At 43.4% G+C, this 18,608-nt stretch overlaps 1 protein-coding gene across 5 annotated transcripts; it reads left to right on the top strand.

Moving 5' to 3' along the window:
• The first annotated feature begins 3,346 nt into the window (after positions 1 to 3,346).
• Positions 3,347 to 11,627, top strand: CDCA4 (cell division cycle associated 4). 5 transcript variants are annotated; one of them, XM_086749300.1, is made up of 4 exons: positions 3,441 to 3,463; positions 7,259 to 7,341; positions 9,237 to 9,514; positions 9,660 to 11,627. In XM_086749300.1, exons 3-4 carry the CDS (start codon positions 9,470 to 9,472, stop codon positions 10,413 to 10,415), a joined length of 801 nt encoding a protein of 266 aa, XP_086605426.1. In that variant the 5' UTR covers positions 3,441 to 3,463; positions 7,259 to 7,341; positions 9,237 to 9,469; the 3' UTR covers positions 10,416 to 11,627. The 5 variants fall into 5 exon arrangements, with proteins under 5 accessions (XP_086605430.1, XP_086605426.1, XP_086605428.1 ...); XM_086749304.1 differs by lacking the exon at positions 9,237 to 9,514 and having other exon boundaries at positions 3,347 to 3,463; XM_086749302.1 differs by lacking the exon at positions 3,441 to 3,463 and having other exon boundaries at positions 6,999 to 7,341; positions 9,334 to 9,514.
• The last annotated feature ends 6,981 nt before the right edge of the window (positions 11,628 to 18,608 follow it).

Raw genomic sequence — 18,608 nt, forward strand, 5'->3', positions numbered from 1 at the left:
TTATTATAATCATTTGTATTGTGGAAATGTCACGGACTGAGATCCTTTGTGCAGCTTGAAATTGCACAAATAAACTGGAAATTCTGTCTTCCTTTTTTTTTGTTTTTTTTTTTTGTCTTTTATAAGCGCAGTTTCAGCCCTGCTCCCAGCCATTGAGATCCTATTAATTTCTGTGGCTTTATAAACACTGTCCAACTCTAAACCAGCATTCCCGTCACCACTGATGTGTGAAAGTCTGGCCAGCTCAGCAGGGGCTGAGCAGCTCTGAGAAAGGAGCAGCAAAGCTCCTGAGACATCAAGCACAGCCCAGCACAGGCTTGCTCCAGAAGGGAAGGAAGGGGGCTGGGAGAGAGTAGTGGCTGATTTCCAACCAGCATGGCACGCAGGTCACACCAGCCGGTACCAGCCACCGCCGGAGGAAGAGGCAGGGCAGGATCCCCAGAGAGCAGGCTCTCCGCTGGAGCAGGCAGGCTGCGGGATGGGGAGAGCCGGAGCTGGCTGCCAGCGCAGCTCCCGCAGCCGCTCATCCGCGGGGGAGGCAGCATGGCCAAAGCCCATGTGCACATGCAGCTCTCCCAGCTTGAAGCCAGGCCTGACCTTCACCCACGCCAAGCACAAGCTAACCACTGCCCAGCCGAGGGAAGGGGCTTAGTCCATTTGACTCAGCCCTCCAGCTCCTGGGCAGGAGTTCCAGTTCAAATAAGCCCCAACACGAGCTGAGGAGGGATCTGCGCCTTTGATCCGCTCAGAGAGGTCGAGGGAATGCCTGTTCCTGTTAAACCAGCCTTGTACCTCCTGTTTTCAGGCATTCACTCATCTTCGGCAATCACAATTTTATAAAGGCTGCCAGTGCTTTTGAATTCCCTCAGCACTGCCACTTTCTCTGAAGATTTTGCTGGGTGCCAGTGGTGACCCATCTTCCTAGGAAAGATCTGCTCAGCTGGTTTGCATCATTTTCTTCCCTGTCACCTGTGTTAGACATTTCATCAGCACGCAGGTTGCTCTGCAGTGTCTCACTAGGTGCAATGCCTCTCAATTACCCAAAAGCTTTGAGTACATGTTCTGAACCATCTTTTGATTTAAAAATCTCCTGCCATTTTTGACCAGCAATTTCCCTCTCCTCTTTTTTCTTTTTTTTTCTGTATGCAGTTAGTTTTCATTTCAGTTTCCCCTATCAGCTTGCTTTGCAGACATTTCTTTCCAGTTCAGGTCCATGCTTTGTCTCTAGAACTTCAACTTTAACTTAGGCATCAGTTCCGTTTTTGTTTGCTGATTATCTTAGCTGCAAAAGTTTAATGGGCTGAGATAGCTTTCTCAATATATACATATCTGTTTAGGAAATTACCAGGTTTTCACCTTTTCTTTTTAACTCTAGTAAATTCTTTGGATGGTATTGTTTTCCTTAAGTCTGTCTGGATTTTCCATTTTGACTTTTCAAGTTTTGTTTCTCACATAGTAAGAGTTGTTTTCTCCTAAGAATAATCAGATATTGTCATACCTCAATGAGACATAGACAGTTTCTCAGCTTTTGAAGGAAGACAGAGTGCTAAGAACCTTTCACAATTTTTCGTTCAGTGGCTTAATCAGAAACCTAGATGATGTTTTTAATACATCCTCTTGTTTCACTGGAAAATTTATTGGGGAAAAACACACACAAATAAAAATGCCAAGACCCTCTTATTGTATCCATAACAAAGCCAAAAAAAAAAAAAAAAAAGATAAGGAGAGAGGACTCATGTACATAGATGACGCTATCACTAGGAAGAGCAAGACCACTGAACTCTTGCAGCAGTGACGCTGCAGGGAACAGCACCCACACTGCCTCGAAAGGGAAGTCCAGAAAGGCTCAAAGGTTCTTGCAGGATTGATTGCGGGATTACCTATTTGAATTCCTTGCAGCGGAACTAGAAGCAGCCAACGTCAAGCTGACTAGAGCATGAGAGCAACTCTCCTTATGGTATTGTTCTTGCAAAGTTGTGACTCGTATTTTTGCACCACGATGTCCTAAGCGCGGTGCAAGAAACTGTAAAAACAAACAAACACACACAACACCAAGGGGAAATACTGCACTTTGTAACCTGTCTTGAGCCAAAAACTGATCTTGCTTTGGTATGGAAATTATATTTTTCTCCTCCTTTCTCACGTCAAGCTACAGCTCTCTGTTGTTTCGCAGCTTTTCCTACCGAACCTCAGCCCCAAGCCCAGCTGATATACACCGCCCCCCCCACCGTCGCCGCTGCCCGGCTCACCCTTTCTCCATTTTCTTTCTCTCCCAGCCCCACCGCGGGCAGCAGTTTCCCCCGCCTCCACCCCGGCCTGAGCCGCAGGCTGGCGGCAGCAGCTGCCGCGACCTCGCAGCTCTGCCCCGGCAGCCGCAGCCAGGCCAAGCCCGGCTGCTCCCCCTCCCCCGCTCCCTCCGGCTGCTTTGCAGACAGACGGCACGTAGCTGCCAGACCGGGAAAGCGACCGAGAAACGCTCGCTCGGCCTAAGTACTTGCAGATGTGCAGCATCGAGCTGGAACTCATAGCAGCATTCAAAGCTTTCGGGTTTGTTTTTTTTTTTTCTCTCCTCAGCAGGACGGTTGGCGCTTTTGGGACAGCGGCTTCCTAAGGGGCGCGAAGCCTCACCCCTTCCCTTCGCCCCAAGGAAGCGCCTTCCCCGCCCTCTGACTCGCAGATCCGGGGCCGAGAGGCCAGGCCCGCACAGGAAATGCCACAGGCCTTGTTAATGGAGTCATGAGGCCTGGCACCCCCCCGCGGGGCGGCAGCACCGGGGGCGGGGAGCGGCTGCGAGGCGGGCGGGCCAGCAGCGGCTGGCGCCGGGAGCTCCCCGGGCCTGAGGGAAGCGGCGCCTGACGGCAAAGAGCGGTCGGGCTGGGCCCAGCGGGGGAGGCCGCCTCTCTTTCCCCCTCCCTCCTCGCGGCTCCCTGGGCGCCCCGCGGGCTGCAGCGGGGGCCAGGTCTGAACCTGTTCCCGCCGGAACCCGTGGCCGGGAGCCCAGACACACTGCGGGGTCTTGGCTGCCGTTTGAAATCGGGGCAGCTCCGCCTCGCCTCCCGCCGGCCTCTCAGGGCCGAGGGGAAGGGCTCGGGCGCCATGGCAACCCCGCAGCCTCCCGTAGGCGGGGCCTGGGGGCGGGAGAGACCGGAAGCCATGGCAACCGCGCCGCCAATCGCAGCGGCGAGCCGCGTCTCCATGGTTTGGCAACGGCCAATAGCGGCCGCCGTTCCCCCGCGGGCGTGGCTGGTGGGGAAGTGGCCCGCCCCCTCAGCGGGAAGGCGGGGGCGGGGGAGGAGGAAGCGAGTTCCTTTGTGGGCTTTGACAATAAGATGGCGGGCGGGAGTAGGCGGGATCGGTCTCTACGGTTGGCCCCGCCCCCTGCCTCAAACGCGGAGCGGTCGGTGAGGCGGGAGCGGAGGCTGCTGCGCTCGCAGGCAGCGGCGGCGACAGGAGCGGCGGGGCGGTGAGTGCGGCAGGCGGGGCGGGGCTGAATCAGGCGCGGCGTGGGGTGCCGGGCCCAACTGCCTTCCTCCCCTCCCCTTTTCCCCGGGGCTCCGCGTGGGGACGGTGCGGGCTGGGAGCCGGTGCCGGCGGAGCTCGCGGAGGCGGGAGCCGATTCAAAATGGCGGCGGGCCGTTTGCCGGGAGCGCGGGACGACCAGTAACCGCCGCCCGGGGCCGTTGGCGGGCACGCGCGCGCCCCCGGAGCGGTGAGAGGGGCGGGGGGCGGCCGTTTCCCTGTCGGTGCCGGGCGACCCTCTCCGCCGCTCTGTCCCTTCCCTAGCCGCGCACCCTCATCGCCCGTGTCTCCACCCCCGGGCACCCATCCGGCGGTATTGCCGGCCGTGGCACCGCTGTTCTCCCACCGCCGTAGCCGGGGACTTCCCTCGGCTCCCCAAATCGCGGCTCAACCCCGCCTCGGCCCCCGCCGCGCTCCCTCCCCAGCCTGCCTGCGCCGCGCCTCGCTCCCCGCCCCGGCCGCGCCCGCTGGTCACGCCTCTCCCCGCCGGCTCTGGCGGGCCGCCTTCCCCCCCACTCCCCCCGCTCAGCTGCCCCGGCCTCCGTCGTTTCTACGAGCTTTCTGCTCCTCGCACTGGCTGCCGTCGCCTCTGCCCTGGGCGTGCGGCTGTCTCTGCATCCCAGCCTGCCCTTCCTCGGGGGGTAGTGCCCCTTCCCGAAGCCCTCGTGGCCTGGAGAGGTGTCTGCCAGCCCTCTGCGCCTGGGGGGTGGACCAAACCCCAGTGCTTTATAGGTGCCTTTGTCCCGGTCCGAATAGGGATGTTTCTGGCCCTACCAGCCCTCTGCTGTGTCTGCAGCCCACCTTACAACTGAACACCGCCATGCGCGCATATGCATGCCTAAAGCGGAGCACCTGGTTTCCATCTCCTTTTCACTCTTACACATAACTTTGATATAGTTATTATAAAGGACAGTTTTGGAGGGGGTTGGTTAGAGTGGTAGGGAGGAGATACAATACCTTTTACCTTTCCCTGCTAACCATCGTCACTATACTTATGGCTGTACAAAAAGAAAAAGCTCTCTGCTTAAGAGAACCTCCAGCACTGGCCTAGGTAGTTCTTGTCTGCTTTCTTCTGAAGATGAACAGTGCTAAAATCTCCTATCTTCTCTGTTACCCCAGCTCTTAGGAAGCAATGTTTTCCCTTAAGTACTTAAGTATATCTTTGTCAGCATGTTACTACAGGAATCTGAGTTGAGTGTGAATCTGGAATGTGTAAGTTGATGCTCTAGTAAGAATTGGATCACATTTAAAGCACCTTATTTGCAAAGCAGACAGCGAATCTGTCAATCCCAAAAGCAAAATTTTTAATGAATTGCATAATACTGTGCTCCCTGTGCTGCTATTGAAAAAAAAAACAAAACAAACAAAAAAAACCCACAAAAACTCACAAAACCTCCTTTAATAATAAAGTATTATGATACAGATAGCTGTTGTCTCCTTGACAGCTTTTCTTGTACAGCTATTTCAAACAGCAGTTAAGTTTAACACAGTAAGTTTGAGCTTTTGACACTCAGATAGCAGTGGAAGAAGGGAGATAATATAGCTAGTCTAGATACTGCCTCTTGGACAGAGACAGATGCTGCTTGAAATTGTCGGGGAATTTTGAAGACCTTGCTTCTAAAGCAGCAGCAATCTTGCTGTCTTGTACCAAGAGGTTTTATACAATGGCTAATACCTTTTTGCGTGTGCTAATGTGTAAATCAATAGAGAAACATGGTTACATTTTAATTAAGTTTTAAATTTAGTATTCTCTTGAGATGAGTGCTTGCTGGAGATAGTTCAGGGTAGTCTAGGGTAGGTTGTTTATTTGCAAGGTTTTAATTGCATCTGATAATGGCTATGAAGTTAATATCTTTTTTTTTTTTTTTACTGAACACTTAGGTTCTGAGGCATGCTTGTATGCCATTTAATAGCATCTGAAGAAGTAATTGTTCTGATGAGCATATTCTTTATGCTCACAGAGGTCCACATGTTTTGTTTATTGCTCTAGGGAAGCTCCTGGAATCAGAGGCAGCAGGTCTTAGTATGTTCACAGATTACAGGCTAGACTGCTCTGCCAACTTCCCCTATGTCTTTTAGTTTGTGAATGTGATAATGGCTCTTTTACTACGAACTCGTGCATGCCCATCAATGGTCCCGTCCTGTATCAGTCTGCTGTTTTGGGAGGCAAACGGCCAAAGCCTTTTCCTCTAAAATTGTCAGATACCCAAAATAGCACCAGAAAATATTTTAATTTATTGTTCTCATGCCTGCATCATTTTTTATCTATAGTTGTTGTGAGACTTTTTGTAGGTTTTTGTTTGGTTGGGTTTTTTTTAAACAAAATTTATGCCCGTGTTACCCATCCTAAACTAAAAATGTATCTAATAGGAATTTAGGGATTCAAATAGTTACTGTATACAGGCTCTCAAAGAGATTGCCCTCATTTCTAGAGTGTTTTGAAAGTATACCTGGGGAGCAAAAACTGCTGAACTTTTATAGCTTCACAAGGTGTTTGGCAGAAATAAGAAATACTTTATTGACTTGATATTACGGTGTCTCACTAGAGTTGGAGTTCGTGCCTCATGTCCCTGTCTTGAGTGTTGCTGTGAGCTCAGTCTGTGAAAGAGAATGAGACTATGAGTTGATTGAAATACAGTTTCCAATGGCATAACAGCATTTTAGTCTGAATATTTTGAGATCAAGTAAAAAGATTTTGGCTTGGGAATGTTTAAGGTGTGGGGGGGGTTGTGGTATTTTGACAAGTATGCAGTTTTCTACCCGCCCTCCAAGTCCTTTCTCAGCCGTCTCCTTCCTCCCTAGTTTTGAAAGCAAGCACTCTTCAAAAATTTTTTTTTTATATCAGCCACAATAGAAAACAAAAATAGATGTCCATATGCATCCTCTTTACTTGTTTCTTTTCTAGGTGTTTACTTCAGTTGCGGACACTGAACTGTCTTGTACTATACAGACATGTCTAGAAAAGCATCTGAATTGTTTTCATATTTTATTCTATAAATTTTTGTAGCCTGTTGAAATGGAGCATTCTTTTAGGTTTCAGTAATTAAAGGAACTGTTGCATGTGTTTGGTAGTTGTATTTGGTATATCAAATCTTATTTTGCATTAAATGTGTTTTTAAAACCTCAGCCTTTATAATTGAAACAATTTAATTACTGTCATTACTTTCATTATTGTCATCTTGCAAAGTAAATCTTACTCATAAAGTTTCTGTGCTGGTAAAGGAAAATTCTCCCTGGTTTTGCTGTGTTTCAGTTTTGTATTTGTACGTGCTTGCTCTTTTCCTCTAGATGCTACAGAGATAGATAGTTTTGTACAACAAAGGTGAAAAGTGTATAGTTTTGTGTTAAAAGTAATGAAGACTTGCTTTCAGTGTGCTTTTGTGCACGTTCAGATTTTTCAGATGATCGCTGAAGATGTTGTTTGCTCTTTAAATGACAAAGGCGTAGGGATAAGGGAGAGGCGGGTCCGAAGGTCAGGGTGATAGCCCAGGACTTGGACTTAAACTGGCATTTTCCGTCTCCTGCCACGGTTTTTGTCTGTATTGTTGGGCAAATCACCTTTGTGCTTCAGCTGTAAATTGGCTTTAATAGTACCAGTCAAGTTTGTAGGAGTATTGTGAGGATAGAGATACTGAAGCAATTGACAAAATCTAGAGGTGTATAAGTTCCTGAAATGGGAAACTATTTTGTTCTGCATCTCCTGTACTCGGCTGACATCTTGCTTCCTGCTACTTGGTAGGTGGTGCTCTTAACTTTTTACTGTATGGACTCTTGCTCAGTAGCATGGGAGAAGAGGAAGGACTACATCAAACACAATTACTGGTATGTAATTTTGTGCTTCTTAAATGAAACTATAATCTAGTATTTTGTGCAGTCTCAAGAACAGGGTGACAAAGAACTCTTTTTATAATGTAAGATACTAATTGGAAGTAAGTGTTATAGAAAAAAATCCAGTCAATGCTGTGGAAGGTTTACCTTTAAGGATCCATAAACATTTTTTCCTCTGCTTCTACAGATGCAAGTGTGTGTGATGTATTAAGGTTTTCAAGTTTTCTGCTGCGTTCGGTTCTCCTGTTGGTGTGCCTTAAAAGGCATTTAAATGCCAAATAGTAGATCTATGAAGACGAGGTTAACATTCAATTAAATTTTTAATTATTCTTCACGAGAATATAATTTGAAATAAAAGAAGCTTCAAACTCTGCACAGTGTTTAATGTTTGATGACATAATCATGCATGGTTGATTAGTAGTCCCAAAAGATGTTTCTAGAGCTCAAGTTTCACCTGGGATGTGTGTGTTTAGAAATTATGGTACATACGACTTTGTAGGAAAAATTAAATGATCTGTCCTCTGATAGTTTGCAGGACTATCTACAAATCTGGAAAAGGCACTATTGGGCAAAAACTTGGGTTGTATTTAATGGGAATAATGCGAATATGTTAGGTTACAGGAGAAAATTTTAAAAGAAACTTCCAAAGCATTTAATAGATTAGTAATCCATGGATAGCTTTGAAGAAATCTATGAAAAATGCCCGTAAGACCAAGTTCATGTATTCTATATTGTAGTTTTTGCATATTATGATTTCTGCATATTATTATTTTGAAAGAGTTTTGTACCTTCAGTGGAAAGAAATCTTTTAAGAGTCAGCAAAACAAACAAACAAAAAAGGTTATTTTATATATATATATATAGCAATGTAAGAAGTGTTGTGCAGAATCAGACCAAATGTTTATCTAGCTACTGCGCTATCCCCAGGTTTTCAGTGTAGATAAGCATGTAATGTATTTTGAAAGGAGTAATGTTGTTGCACTTCGGTGGATTTTTAGTGACTCTGAAAAAGCTGAGCGCACTCTCTGAAAATATGTGGAATATGCCATAGAAACCAGAAAAGCAAGGCAGAGGTAAGGGCCTACCAAGAGAAATGGAAAATGATACAGAAAGACACTGCTATAGTATTTTGGTTTTATCAGCTTTTAGTTGAAAAACTTTGTTTTGTTTGGGTCAGTACATTAAAAAAAAAAAGCCCAAATATTGGGAAAATAGGAATTCTAAGGACAGAAGATTTAGAAGGCACATAACAAAGGTGCATAAATGTAAAGATCAAGTACTAGCTTTCATTTGCAGCCTTATTTTTGTAAGACTAAAAGAAATTATATCTATGGCATTAAAAAAAAAGTTACTTTGTATTTCAGGAGAGCTGCAATATTTGCATGAGGCACTGTTGTCAAAATTAGTGCAATTCAGAAGAAGATCTGGAGGCTTGTGCTTCAAAGTCATACCTTGGAAAATTTTGCAAGTTATTTTTAGATGTAAATAATAAGAGGCTTGGATGCACCCCACTTATTTTTAGCTGGTGAACCTAAACTAGGCATATGGAAATTTTGCTGTCTTATAGTCAACTGAGAAAGAAGTACAGAAGCCCAGACAGAGGATGATGGTGCCTATCCTTGTGGAACTTGCACAATTCATACTGGAATTACACAGTTCAGTTACTCACCTGAGTAAGGGAACCAGAGGGACTGCTTTAGGCACCTCAGTCGAATGTCTTAAGTTACATGGAACAAATCTAGACTCTCTGTAGCCAAAATAAGTTAACCTTTTCAAGTATGCTGCCCGTGGTATTATTTCATGTTACTCTGTTAGGCATGTTGATGTTCTGGAGGAGTCAAATCTTTTAAAGATGGTGTGCCAGGTTGTATTTTTATTTCCAAAATTAGAGGTTAAGCATGCCAGTAGAAACTCGGGAGGAGCGAGGAGAAACTGCCTCTCCAATAGGTGAAATGCAGCCGTTGAGATGTTTGCTTCTGTGTGAAGCAGCGGCTCCTGACTTCCATCAAGTGTGGAGTTTAATGGGAGCCAGGAGCTGGGAGCCCCTGCCTCTCTGCGATGCCATGACTTGTGGACCTGCTCACCCCTGGTTCCCGAGTGCCGTCTTTGGGACCCAGTCCGTATGTTCCTGACCCCTGTTGTACCACACTGGCCATTCTGTAACCTGGTATGACAATTCTGATGTTTCTATCTTTAAAAGAATTTGCTGTTTAAGATTAAAGTTTTCTGTTTTGTTTTTTAGTCTTTTTTCACCTCCCTCTTGAGTTGTTTATGTTGTACAAGAATTTTTTTTTTTTTTTTTTTTTTAACAGGACACAATGTTTGTGCGAGGATTAAAGAGAAAATGTTTTGACGGCGAAGAAGATATTGAAGGAACTCTGGCTGGTATTAAGGCTATTCCTTCATATAATCTTCAGCGGCAGTCACTTTTAGATATGTCCTTGGTTAAACTTCAGCTGTGTCACATGCTGGTTGAACCTAACCTTTGTCGTTCGGTACTTATAGCCAACACGGTACGGCAGATCCAAGAGGAAATGACTCAAGATGGGACTTGGCAGATGATAAATACACAGAGTACAGGGCAGACATCCCTGGATCGTCTTGTTTCAACAGATATTCTCTGTCGTTCATCTAGGGAACAAGCTGAGGGAAAGCATGTTCCAGGCTATAGTACTTTCAATAAAGACTTTGAGGGTGACCAGGCACAAGATAATTCAGAAACTATGTCAACAGCCTCTTCAGTGCAAGCTCCAAGAAACCTGCAGAGCAATGTGTGGGAAATGGAGAATCTGCAAGAAAATAAAGGAAACTTTCAAAAATCATTAGATCAAATATTTGAGACACTGGAGAATAAAAGTCCTAATTCTGTTGAAGATCTGTTTTCAGAAGTTGACAATTCTTACTATGATCTTGATACTATGTTAACAGGCATGATGAGCAACACAAAAATGGGACACTGTGATGGGCTTGAAACATTTTCTTCTCCAACAACTGCAACTTCTAACTCTAACTGTAAATCTGATCTTAATGAGCTTGATCATATTGTGGAAATCCTTGTTGAATCCTGAAACTCCTTAGATAATGATGGGAAAAAAAGACTCGAAGGCCATTTCCACAGTTTGTTCTATCAAATCTGCACATGTATTTTACAAATATCTATATATTATATAGATATATATATTTAAAAAGCACTTCATATTGCAAATAGTGTTAACTCTTAAAGTTAACCTGCAACTTGTAGTGTAATAATCCGATTTCTTATTCACTGAACTGTAAGTAAACACGGTAAATGTTTTTAAGTTTGGGGTCCAAGGCTCTTGAAATTGGGTTCCTTTTACCAATTTGGTTTAGCCTTTGATGGAGGATATGCTAAGTGAGAGGGCATCTCTCATCTTTTTCTTATACTTCTCCCAGTAAATATGGTAATAAACAGAGAGAAGTCGGATAACTGGTTTCCTATTTTCCTCGGGTTTCCACTTTGTTACACCACATAACTCCTACTGTATCTGCTCCTTCTGTTCCAAGTCGCTATGTGGCTCTCAAAGAGCAGTATGCAATAGTTCTTGTTATCCTAGCTAGCTTATTCTGGTTTTTGCTACAATTTTTACTTCAAAAATAGTTTTAAAATGTTTACTGGTGTTTAGATTTTTCCAGGTATTTTCCTAAAATATATTTTTACTACAGATGTTTTGTCAGCTGCTAACGTAGTAACTTTCGATCATATCTGCAGCTGATGTATTTTTTGAAAGATTTTCAAAAAGGGATTTTTTTTTTTTACTGTGAGCTACCCAATGTAGTTCAGTAAAGTGTATGTAAATGTAAATATACGATTTTATACTTTACATTAAATTGTAAGAGCTGTTTTCATTATTCTGTTTTATAGAGTAGTACTTTACTAAATTGAGAATTTTACAATTATGCTTTTCATACCCTGTATACTTGAGTATCATTAGAGGAAGAGCTTTGATCCAGCTAGATAAAACTACATTTAATTCATTTCAGACCATATTTTTTGTTAACTACAAACCTAAATTACGTAGGCTTTTATTTATGTGTATTTATATGTAAATGTCATCAAGTGAATTGTTTATCACTGAAGTCTACCATCAAATACTTGTTTATATGGGATAACTATCTTGCACTAATTACTACAAAAAGTGTTATTAGTGGCCTTTAAATCTCAACTGGTATGTCATGATGTCTTGTCATAATTAATATGCTCCACTCTTACCAAGAGTTTCCTCTTGGCTTTTTTGAATAACAAAAGATAATACAACATGGGATGGTGTTCTTTTCTTCAAGTACTCATATTCATTTTAGAGTGTATATAATTAAGCTTATTTCTGTGAGACTGTTTCGGGGGAAAGGGATAGATCAAGTACAGTGTATGATTTTGCTATAAAATGACAAATGTTTACCTTCATAAGCTGGTACTGGGGAAGAACTCCAAACTAATAGGGAGGTAGAGAAGAGGGAAAAGACCGATTGGTTTCTGGAATGTGTTAGCATTGGTTGTGCCAGGGGAAGACATCCACCAGTAACTCAGTTGTTTTCTGTAGACTTGAAACAAGCAAGTCACTGGACATGGAGAGTACATTTCTGCATCTGACAGACTGCCTTCCCACAGGTGCCCTTTCTTACTATGCACTATCCTTTCCTGATTCTCAGACCCCTACAAAGGGGAGGGTGGGGGTAGGGGTAAGGACATTCAAGTGTCGCGTCCATGGAAGGAGGCCACTGAGCTTATGATTTCAACAGCTGCTTTAGAAGCATCTGGTTTGGGGGAAAATTGTATCACTTTGAATAATTTTTCAAACTTGGTGGCTGAATGCATATTAGCTCAGTCGCATGAAACAATGCAGTAGTGTGAGTCCTTAGTGAATTTGAAAATGTTTCTTTTATTAAATTTGACATGAGATAATCCATAGTTGCTGCAGTAGTTAAACATTGTTTCCTCAATTAAAGCTTGATTAATAACTTTTTTACACTGAGGGTGGTAGAACACTGGAACAGGTTGCCCAGAGAGGTGGTGGATGCCCCATCCCTGGAAATGTTTAAGGCCGGGTTGGATGAGGCTCTGAGCAACCTGATCTGGTTGGAGATGTCCCTGCTCCTTGCAGGGGGACTGGACTAGAGGGCCTTTGAAGGTCCCTTCCAACCCAAACCATTCTATGATTCTATGTAGACACCTGCAAGTTCGGTCCATGTGATACAGCTGGACCAAAGAAACAAACCAATACAAGATGTCTTAATCAATAGAGACATTGCTCATAACTGAAAGGTGTTGCAGCAGTACATTCTGCTTCAGGAGAATACAAATATTGATGTAAACTGTCGTATCTTACAGTGAAATAACAGCCTGTTTTATTTGGCAGTGTTTGTTGTAGTATCAGAGATTCCTTCAAAATTAAAAATCCACAGGAAATTTTTCTTCATGCTTTTCTGTGTGTGAATAGGTCCAGTGAATTGGACAGCAGACGCCTTAGGGTAAAGCAGAAAGCCAGGCTGTTCCCTTTTATAAAGGGAACATTAGCATTGAGTTGAATAACCACGTATCTTCTGTCCCTCTGGGAGAGTTCCCCAAAACTACTCCAAACTGTGGTTAAGAACCCACGGGTTTCAACAGCTGTGGGTGTTCCCCTCTTTCCCGCCTCACCCGCCATTTTCATTAAATGAGCAATTGGATGTTAAGATAATTTTAAAAAAATGCGCTCCCCTGCCTCCATGTTACAGGCAGGAATTAGTATAATTTATTTGTAACTCTTACACTATGTATGTCAAATGCACGTGTGTGTATATATCTCTATACATTTATATATTGCTGTACGAAGCATCTAGCTGGGTGCCTTCCTTTACTGAGGAAGCTATGCCTAGTTAGAGCAATTCGGAGCGACTACTTGGCTTAACAGAGAAGGTATTAGGTAAGTATGCATTTTTGGAGTTAAGCATTTAAACAGAAATATATATCCTGTTTTATTATGTTCTTGCAACTTATGCCAAATCTTATGTGTTTTTACATGTCTGATATCTTGGCTCAAGTCTCCAGCAGGTACAAGAATTTGTATTGCTGAAACTTGCACAGTCACTGTACCGAACTGATGCGTGCCTAGAACTGGTCTGACTTTGCAAGGACCACTCAGGGTAAAATCAGCTTGTATCCCTGCTGCTTTATTGGTGTGTCTCAGTCTAATTCAGCTGCTCATTCTGAGTAGCTTCACATCTTTTTTTTAAAAAAAAAAAAACCACAAAAAAAAACCCCAAACCCCACAACTTTATTTTATAACTTGCATTGTCATTTCTTTGCTAGTCCAAAAGAGGTCTTAGTTAAATAGGCCTCACTTAAAGCTTAATAGAGTGTATTTCCTCTATGTGTTCCTCTAAGATACTGAGAGACACCAGAAAGGGTAGGGTGCCTGCAAGACACTGAATTTTAAATTACTGATTTTGTGAACTGTTACTACAAATAGCAAGAGATGATACTTGCTAATGGTGATTTTCTTAATTTCTACGTATAAATGGGAAATAATTTAACCTGTTAAATTAGGAAAGTCTTCTGTCAGATTTTGCTACCACTTCTAGCAGCCTCCTTTCTTTTATGTGCTCCTAGGGAAAAGAGTCGTGAAACTTGCACGGCGGTCAGTGCTGTGTCTGAAACAAGGCTGTTGGTCTCAGTGACATAACTCAGCTTCAGACTTGCACCAAAGGAAGGACTTTCATGTGAACAGCTAACGTCAAATCTGCTTCCTTCTCAGGTAACCTTGAATATCTGTCCCCTTCTGCCTCTGTGCCTGTGGTTTTATTTCTCCTCCTCCCTCGCAAGAAAATCCAGAACACAGAGCTGCTGTTAAGCAGAGGCAGAAGTGTCAGGATCCAGGCTGTATTAACAATGGCTTGTGTGCATGAAAGGTTTTCTGCTTATCACTTCCTTGTTTGTCAAGTTTTTTTTTAATCCCTTCTCTCTTCTGCAGCTCTGAGTTTATCTAGCAAAAGACATTGCCTGTCCTAAAGGACAAATCTGGTAAATGAAGAGAATCGTTTCTTTGGATGAAACGCACCTTTCCAGACTGCCTCAGAGGCACAGCAGTGAGGGGTCTCAGTCTTGAGCAGGCTAGGGATTCACATGCGAGTCTTCACACTCACCAGGAATTACTTGTTTTCAAAGCTGTTCTTAGACTGTTTTTGAAGTCTCAAGTATGTCTGGACTGCTTTAGTAGACATTTTAAAAAGCATCATTGTAAATTGACTGATAGTAAAGTTTTGTATTTTAATTATTAGACCAGTGTGGATGTCTTGTGCCTCAGAAAATTGACTTGAGTTTATGACTGCTTTACAGTTCTGCAATGTATTCCATATTCCCACATAAGCAGACAAACTGTCAAAAGCCAGGGTGAAACAACCCCCAAACATCTATTTGCTGACATCTAGGATAAGACGAATAAAAATGCTTTCAAAAGTGACTTCTGTTCAGACTGAAAGTACCTTTATGTCTCAGGCCTAGGATGTATAGTCCCTAGTGCAAAAAAAAAACCCATGACTGATCATCACAAATTTTGATTGCTCATCAACTCCTAAATGAGTGTGGTTTCACACTATATGACTAATACTAAAATACAGAAACACCAAGTTGCAAAGAAATTAAATATACATCTTGGGAAAATTGTATTTTTATCAATTTGGCTCATTCAACTATAAGCTTTCACAAGGTTTGTCTAAACTCCTCTTGCAAAGTTGACAGTTAAGATAAATTTTCCTATTTTTTCAAGGAACTTCCACAAAGATGAAATCCCGCTGAATAATTCAAGTTGTCAGGAAAAAGATTTACTTCAGATGTCTGTAGTGACTTGACTCTTATTTTTTAAAGCCAGTGAAAAATACTAAAATTTCATTATATGACATGATTTTTGTAAGTTTGTATGGTAACTTAAAAAAAAAAAAACAAAACCAAAACACAATTACTCCTTTGCTTAACTGAGATTCCCTCAAAATGAGTGTTTTATGACCTAGAGAATTATTGTGGTAAATGTTGATGCACGACCAGCAGTCAACAGGAAAATATAAAGCTAGACGCGGCTTTCCATTGTAGGGAAAACATTCAGTAATTTCAACTGTCATCTTTTTAGGGAAGAATAATTGAATATACAGGTGATTACATGACTTCTTGCAAAAACAGAATTAAAAAGAAACTGTATCCACATGTCTTCTGTATGTGGAAGTCCCCTAGGAACATGCTGGAAATGGCAAGCAAGTACTGCAATAGTAAAATGCTACAACAAAGGAACAGCGTATCCTATTTTTCATGTGCCAGTTACAGACAAGTTTTGGAGAGCAAGAAAATGTAATGTAACTTCAGCCTCGGGTTGTGCAAGCTTCCAAACCAAGATTTCTTAAGGAAGAGCAGGTTATGGTACTCAAAAAAAAAAAAAAAAAAACCCAAAACCACCACCAAAAGAGTTTAATACTCAGGAGAAAACCAGTACCTATTTAAAAAATCACTTTCTGTGTTTGAGATCATTACTGAGGGAAATTCTAGGTATGGAAAGTACTGAGTGTTGGGGGTTTTTTTGTCCAATGAGTCGACTGAAGTTGAAGATAAAATTGTTGAATTATTATTTGTTTTAATTTAAGCCCAGTAGTGTGGTTTGCTTTTATATCTCTGCTTTATTTGAAAGGTATGGGGAGAAGGTGCTTTTTCTTGTTAATTGTGATTCTTTTGACAAAATAGAATAATGGCTTATTTAGTACTCTGACAAATATTCAATAATGTGGGAATTTTTAATTACCATCTTGAGTCATGGTTGTTTTTTTTTTTTTAAACTTGAGTAGGTGTAGGATTAGTTAGTATTTCACAGAGGCTTTACCACCAAAAAGAGGTGGTAAAACTAACCAAGGCTTGATGCAGGAGGCACTATCCTTTCTCCCTTTCCTGTGGAAGTATGGCATACATGATCATTCACCTTCAGAAGAGCTGATTTAATTTCAACCAAATCTGGCAGATCTCACGGTCACTACATTTAAAGAATTTTTTGTGAGTGTGCAGGTGAAAGAGAAGAATGCAGAAGAAAACTGTGTTCCGTACTGGTATCCGGTAATCCAGATAAGGGAGAGACATTTATAAGTTTCCAGGCATGAGACCAGCTTCAATTAGAGCTTGCACCTTACACACAGGCAATTAATCACAGGCATAAATCCATAGGAAAGCAGTCTTCATTAGTTCCTGTGTTCCTGGAACTGTTTTTTTTAATAGATGCCTAGTACGAAGGTAAGTAGAAGTAGCAGACCTCCAGTAATCCTTTCAGATGAGTTATATAGAGACCCTGATTGGTTTGGGGGTTGGGGTTTTTTTCTGGTTCGTGTGAAATTTGCTGCAAAAGCAAAATGCTGTTCATGAGAATGGTATCCTGGCCTGCTGCGGTGAGTAGAGTCATACTGAAAGACCATGTTTTAATCATAAAAAAAAAAAAATCATAACTGTTAAGTCTTCTGTTTGCCTCGAGGTTAGTTTAAGGCAAAATGGGAGAGCATTAAAGACTTTTAGAACATGACCTCATTTGAGAAAGCCAGGACTTTTTGAAGAAAGTTTTTTGTCAAGAAAGACCTTATATGTGAGCTCAGACCTCGGAATTCTGTTAAACAAAACAAAAATTGGTTACAAAACAGCTGACTGCATTAGGTTACTAACTTAAGAAAGAGTGGAGAAAGTAGGGTGACCAGTGTTGGTGTCTGCTGAACAGGGACGAATGTGCTTTACCCATCTTGGCTCCTGGCAGCGGCAGTCGGAAGGAGGGGGGACATGAAGGCAAAGGGGCTGCGAGAGCGGCAGGGTGGCTCAGGTGTTGCATGAACTCGCTGTAGCTCTAGAGAGGAATGAGTTTTCTGCTGTACCAATGCTACGGGGTTGCTCAGAGAACGTGTAGTTTTGGCCATCTGAGGTCAAGTCTAGGAAACCTAATTTTTGCTCAAGTTATTAAAACATTTTGGTAGTGCTGCTGGTGAAATTACCCCTTTATATGCTGCATTTGCAGATATGTCCCTTCCATACCAGCTACCTTTGTATGCCTATCCTATACCTACTCCTTGGAGATAATCCCTAGCATATGGCAGGGGTCTGTTCTGTGTGATGCTCCCCGTTGTCCCTGGTTGACTTGAGCAGGCAGAAGAATCCTGAACATCTTAGAGTTACTCTTCCCCTTAAGCCACAGTGTGTAGTGGGAAGGGAAGGGGTATGGGGGGAATATTTGGTCCACTTCTCCTCCGTAACGCTGCCACTGGTCCCCTGCTTATATGCGGTGCAGCAGATGGACCGTGGGGATAGGGGTGTCACCCCTCAGCCATTTGGGGAGGCATCCTCCTCTCCCACACGGCCCCGGCAGCGTGTCAAAAAGGATTCATTAATGCTTCTGGCGGCAGCGCTCGCTCCCCTTCTGTGCTGCGTGACCGCCAGCAGGGAGGTCAGAGCACAGCTGTGGCCCAGGAATTGGTGGCGGCACGCTGCGAGGGAGAGGTGGCCTGGAGAGAGATGTCCCCTCGCCTCTGGCAACAGATCCTGCCGGGGTCAGCGACGGCTCTGGGTGCCTCTCCGCCCTTCACCCCTTCCTTCGGGTCAGGGGCCCTGCGCACTCCCACCCCTCACAGGTACCCGTGAGGACCTGAGGGGTTTCCAAAATCCATCAGTTTTCTTTAGCTGAATAATGACAAAAAGCAACTGATCTTTAAACTGCAACTTTGAGTATCTCCACCAGACAACTGCAAGTGTTTCTGCAGGATTTATTAGACGGATGGATAATGTGTGTGAATCTGGTCGGCGCTCGCATTCAACGCGGGAGGAACCTGTCTGTGCAAATGTGCTTGATTTTTGTTCATTTTCACTGTCCTAGGGATTAACCTAAGCCCATCTCTGAGAGCTGAGCAGCCTTTTGGGGATCCGGCAGGTGACCCATGGCAGGGTTCGACGGAGGCTCAAAATCCATCCTCACAAGCACCCGAACACCAGATTTTGAAATCTGGTTTGCACGAACGCCTGTGCCAATATAGTTCGATTACGCAAATGCCCGTGGAAAGCAAACAGCAGAGGTTTGAGCATGGCCAAAAACACCTCAATCTTTTAAAGAAAGGGGAAAAAAAAAATGAAGCGAATATTTATGGAAGAATTGTGCAATGTTTGATGTAGCTTTATCGCCGGCTGAGAGACGTGCGCGCCGTGTTTCCCAACCGCCCCGGAAACGGGAGTTGCAGGAACGCCGCTGTACGGGGGCCCTTGTCAT

Source organism: Chlamydotis macqueenii, chromosome 5 (genome assembly GCF_036417535.1).
Source record: "Chlamydotis macqueenii isolate bChlMac1 chromosome 5, bChlMac1.mat, whole genome shotgun sequence".
NCBI lineage: Eukaryota > Metazoa > Chordata > Aves > Otidiformes > Otididae > Chlamydotis > Chlamydotis macqueenii.

Excerpts from the sequence above, each read along its gene's own strand:
- CDCA4 (XM_086749300.1), top strand. The coding sequence starts at position 9,470 with ATGTTCCTGACCCCTGTTGTACCACACTGGCCATTCTGTAACCTG. Across the intron at positions 9,515-9,659 it reads ACTGGCCATTCTGTAACCTG|GACACAATGTTTGTGCGAGG; the intron begins GTATGACAATTC and ends TTTTTTTAACAG.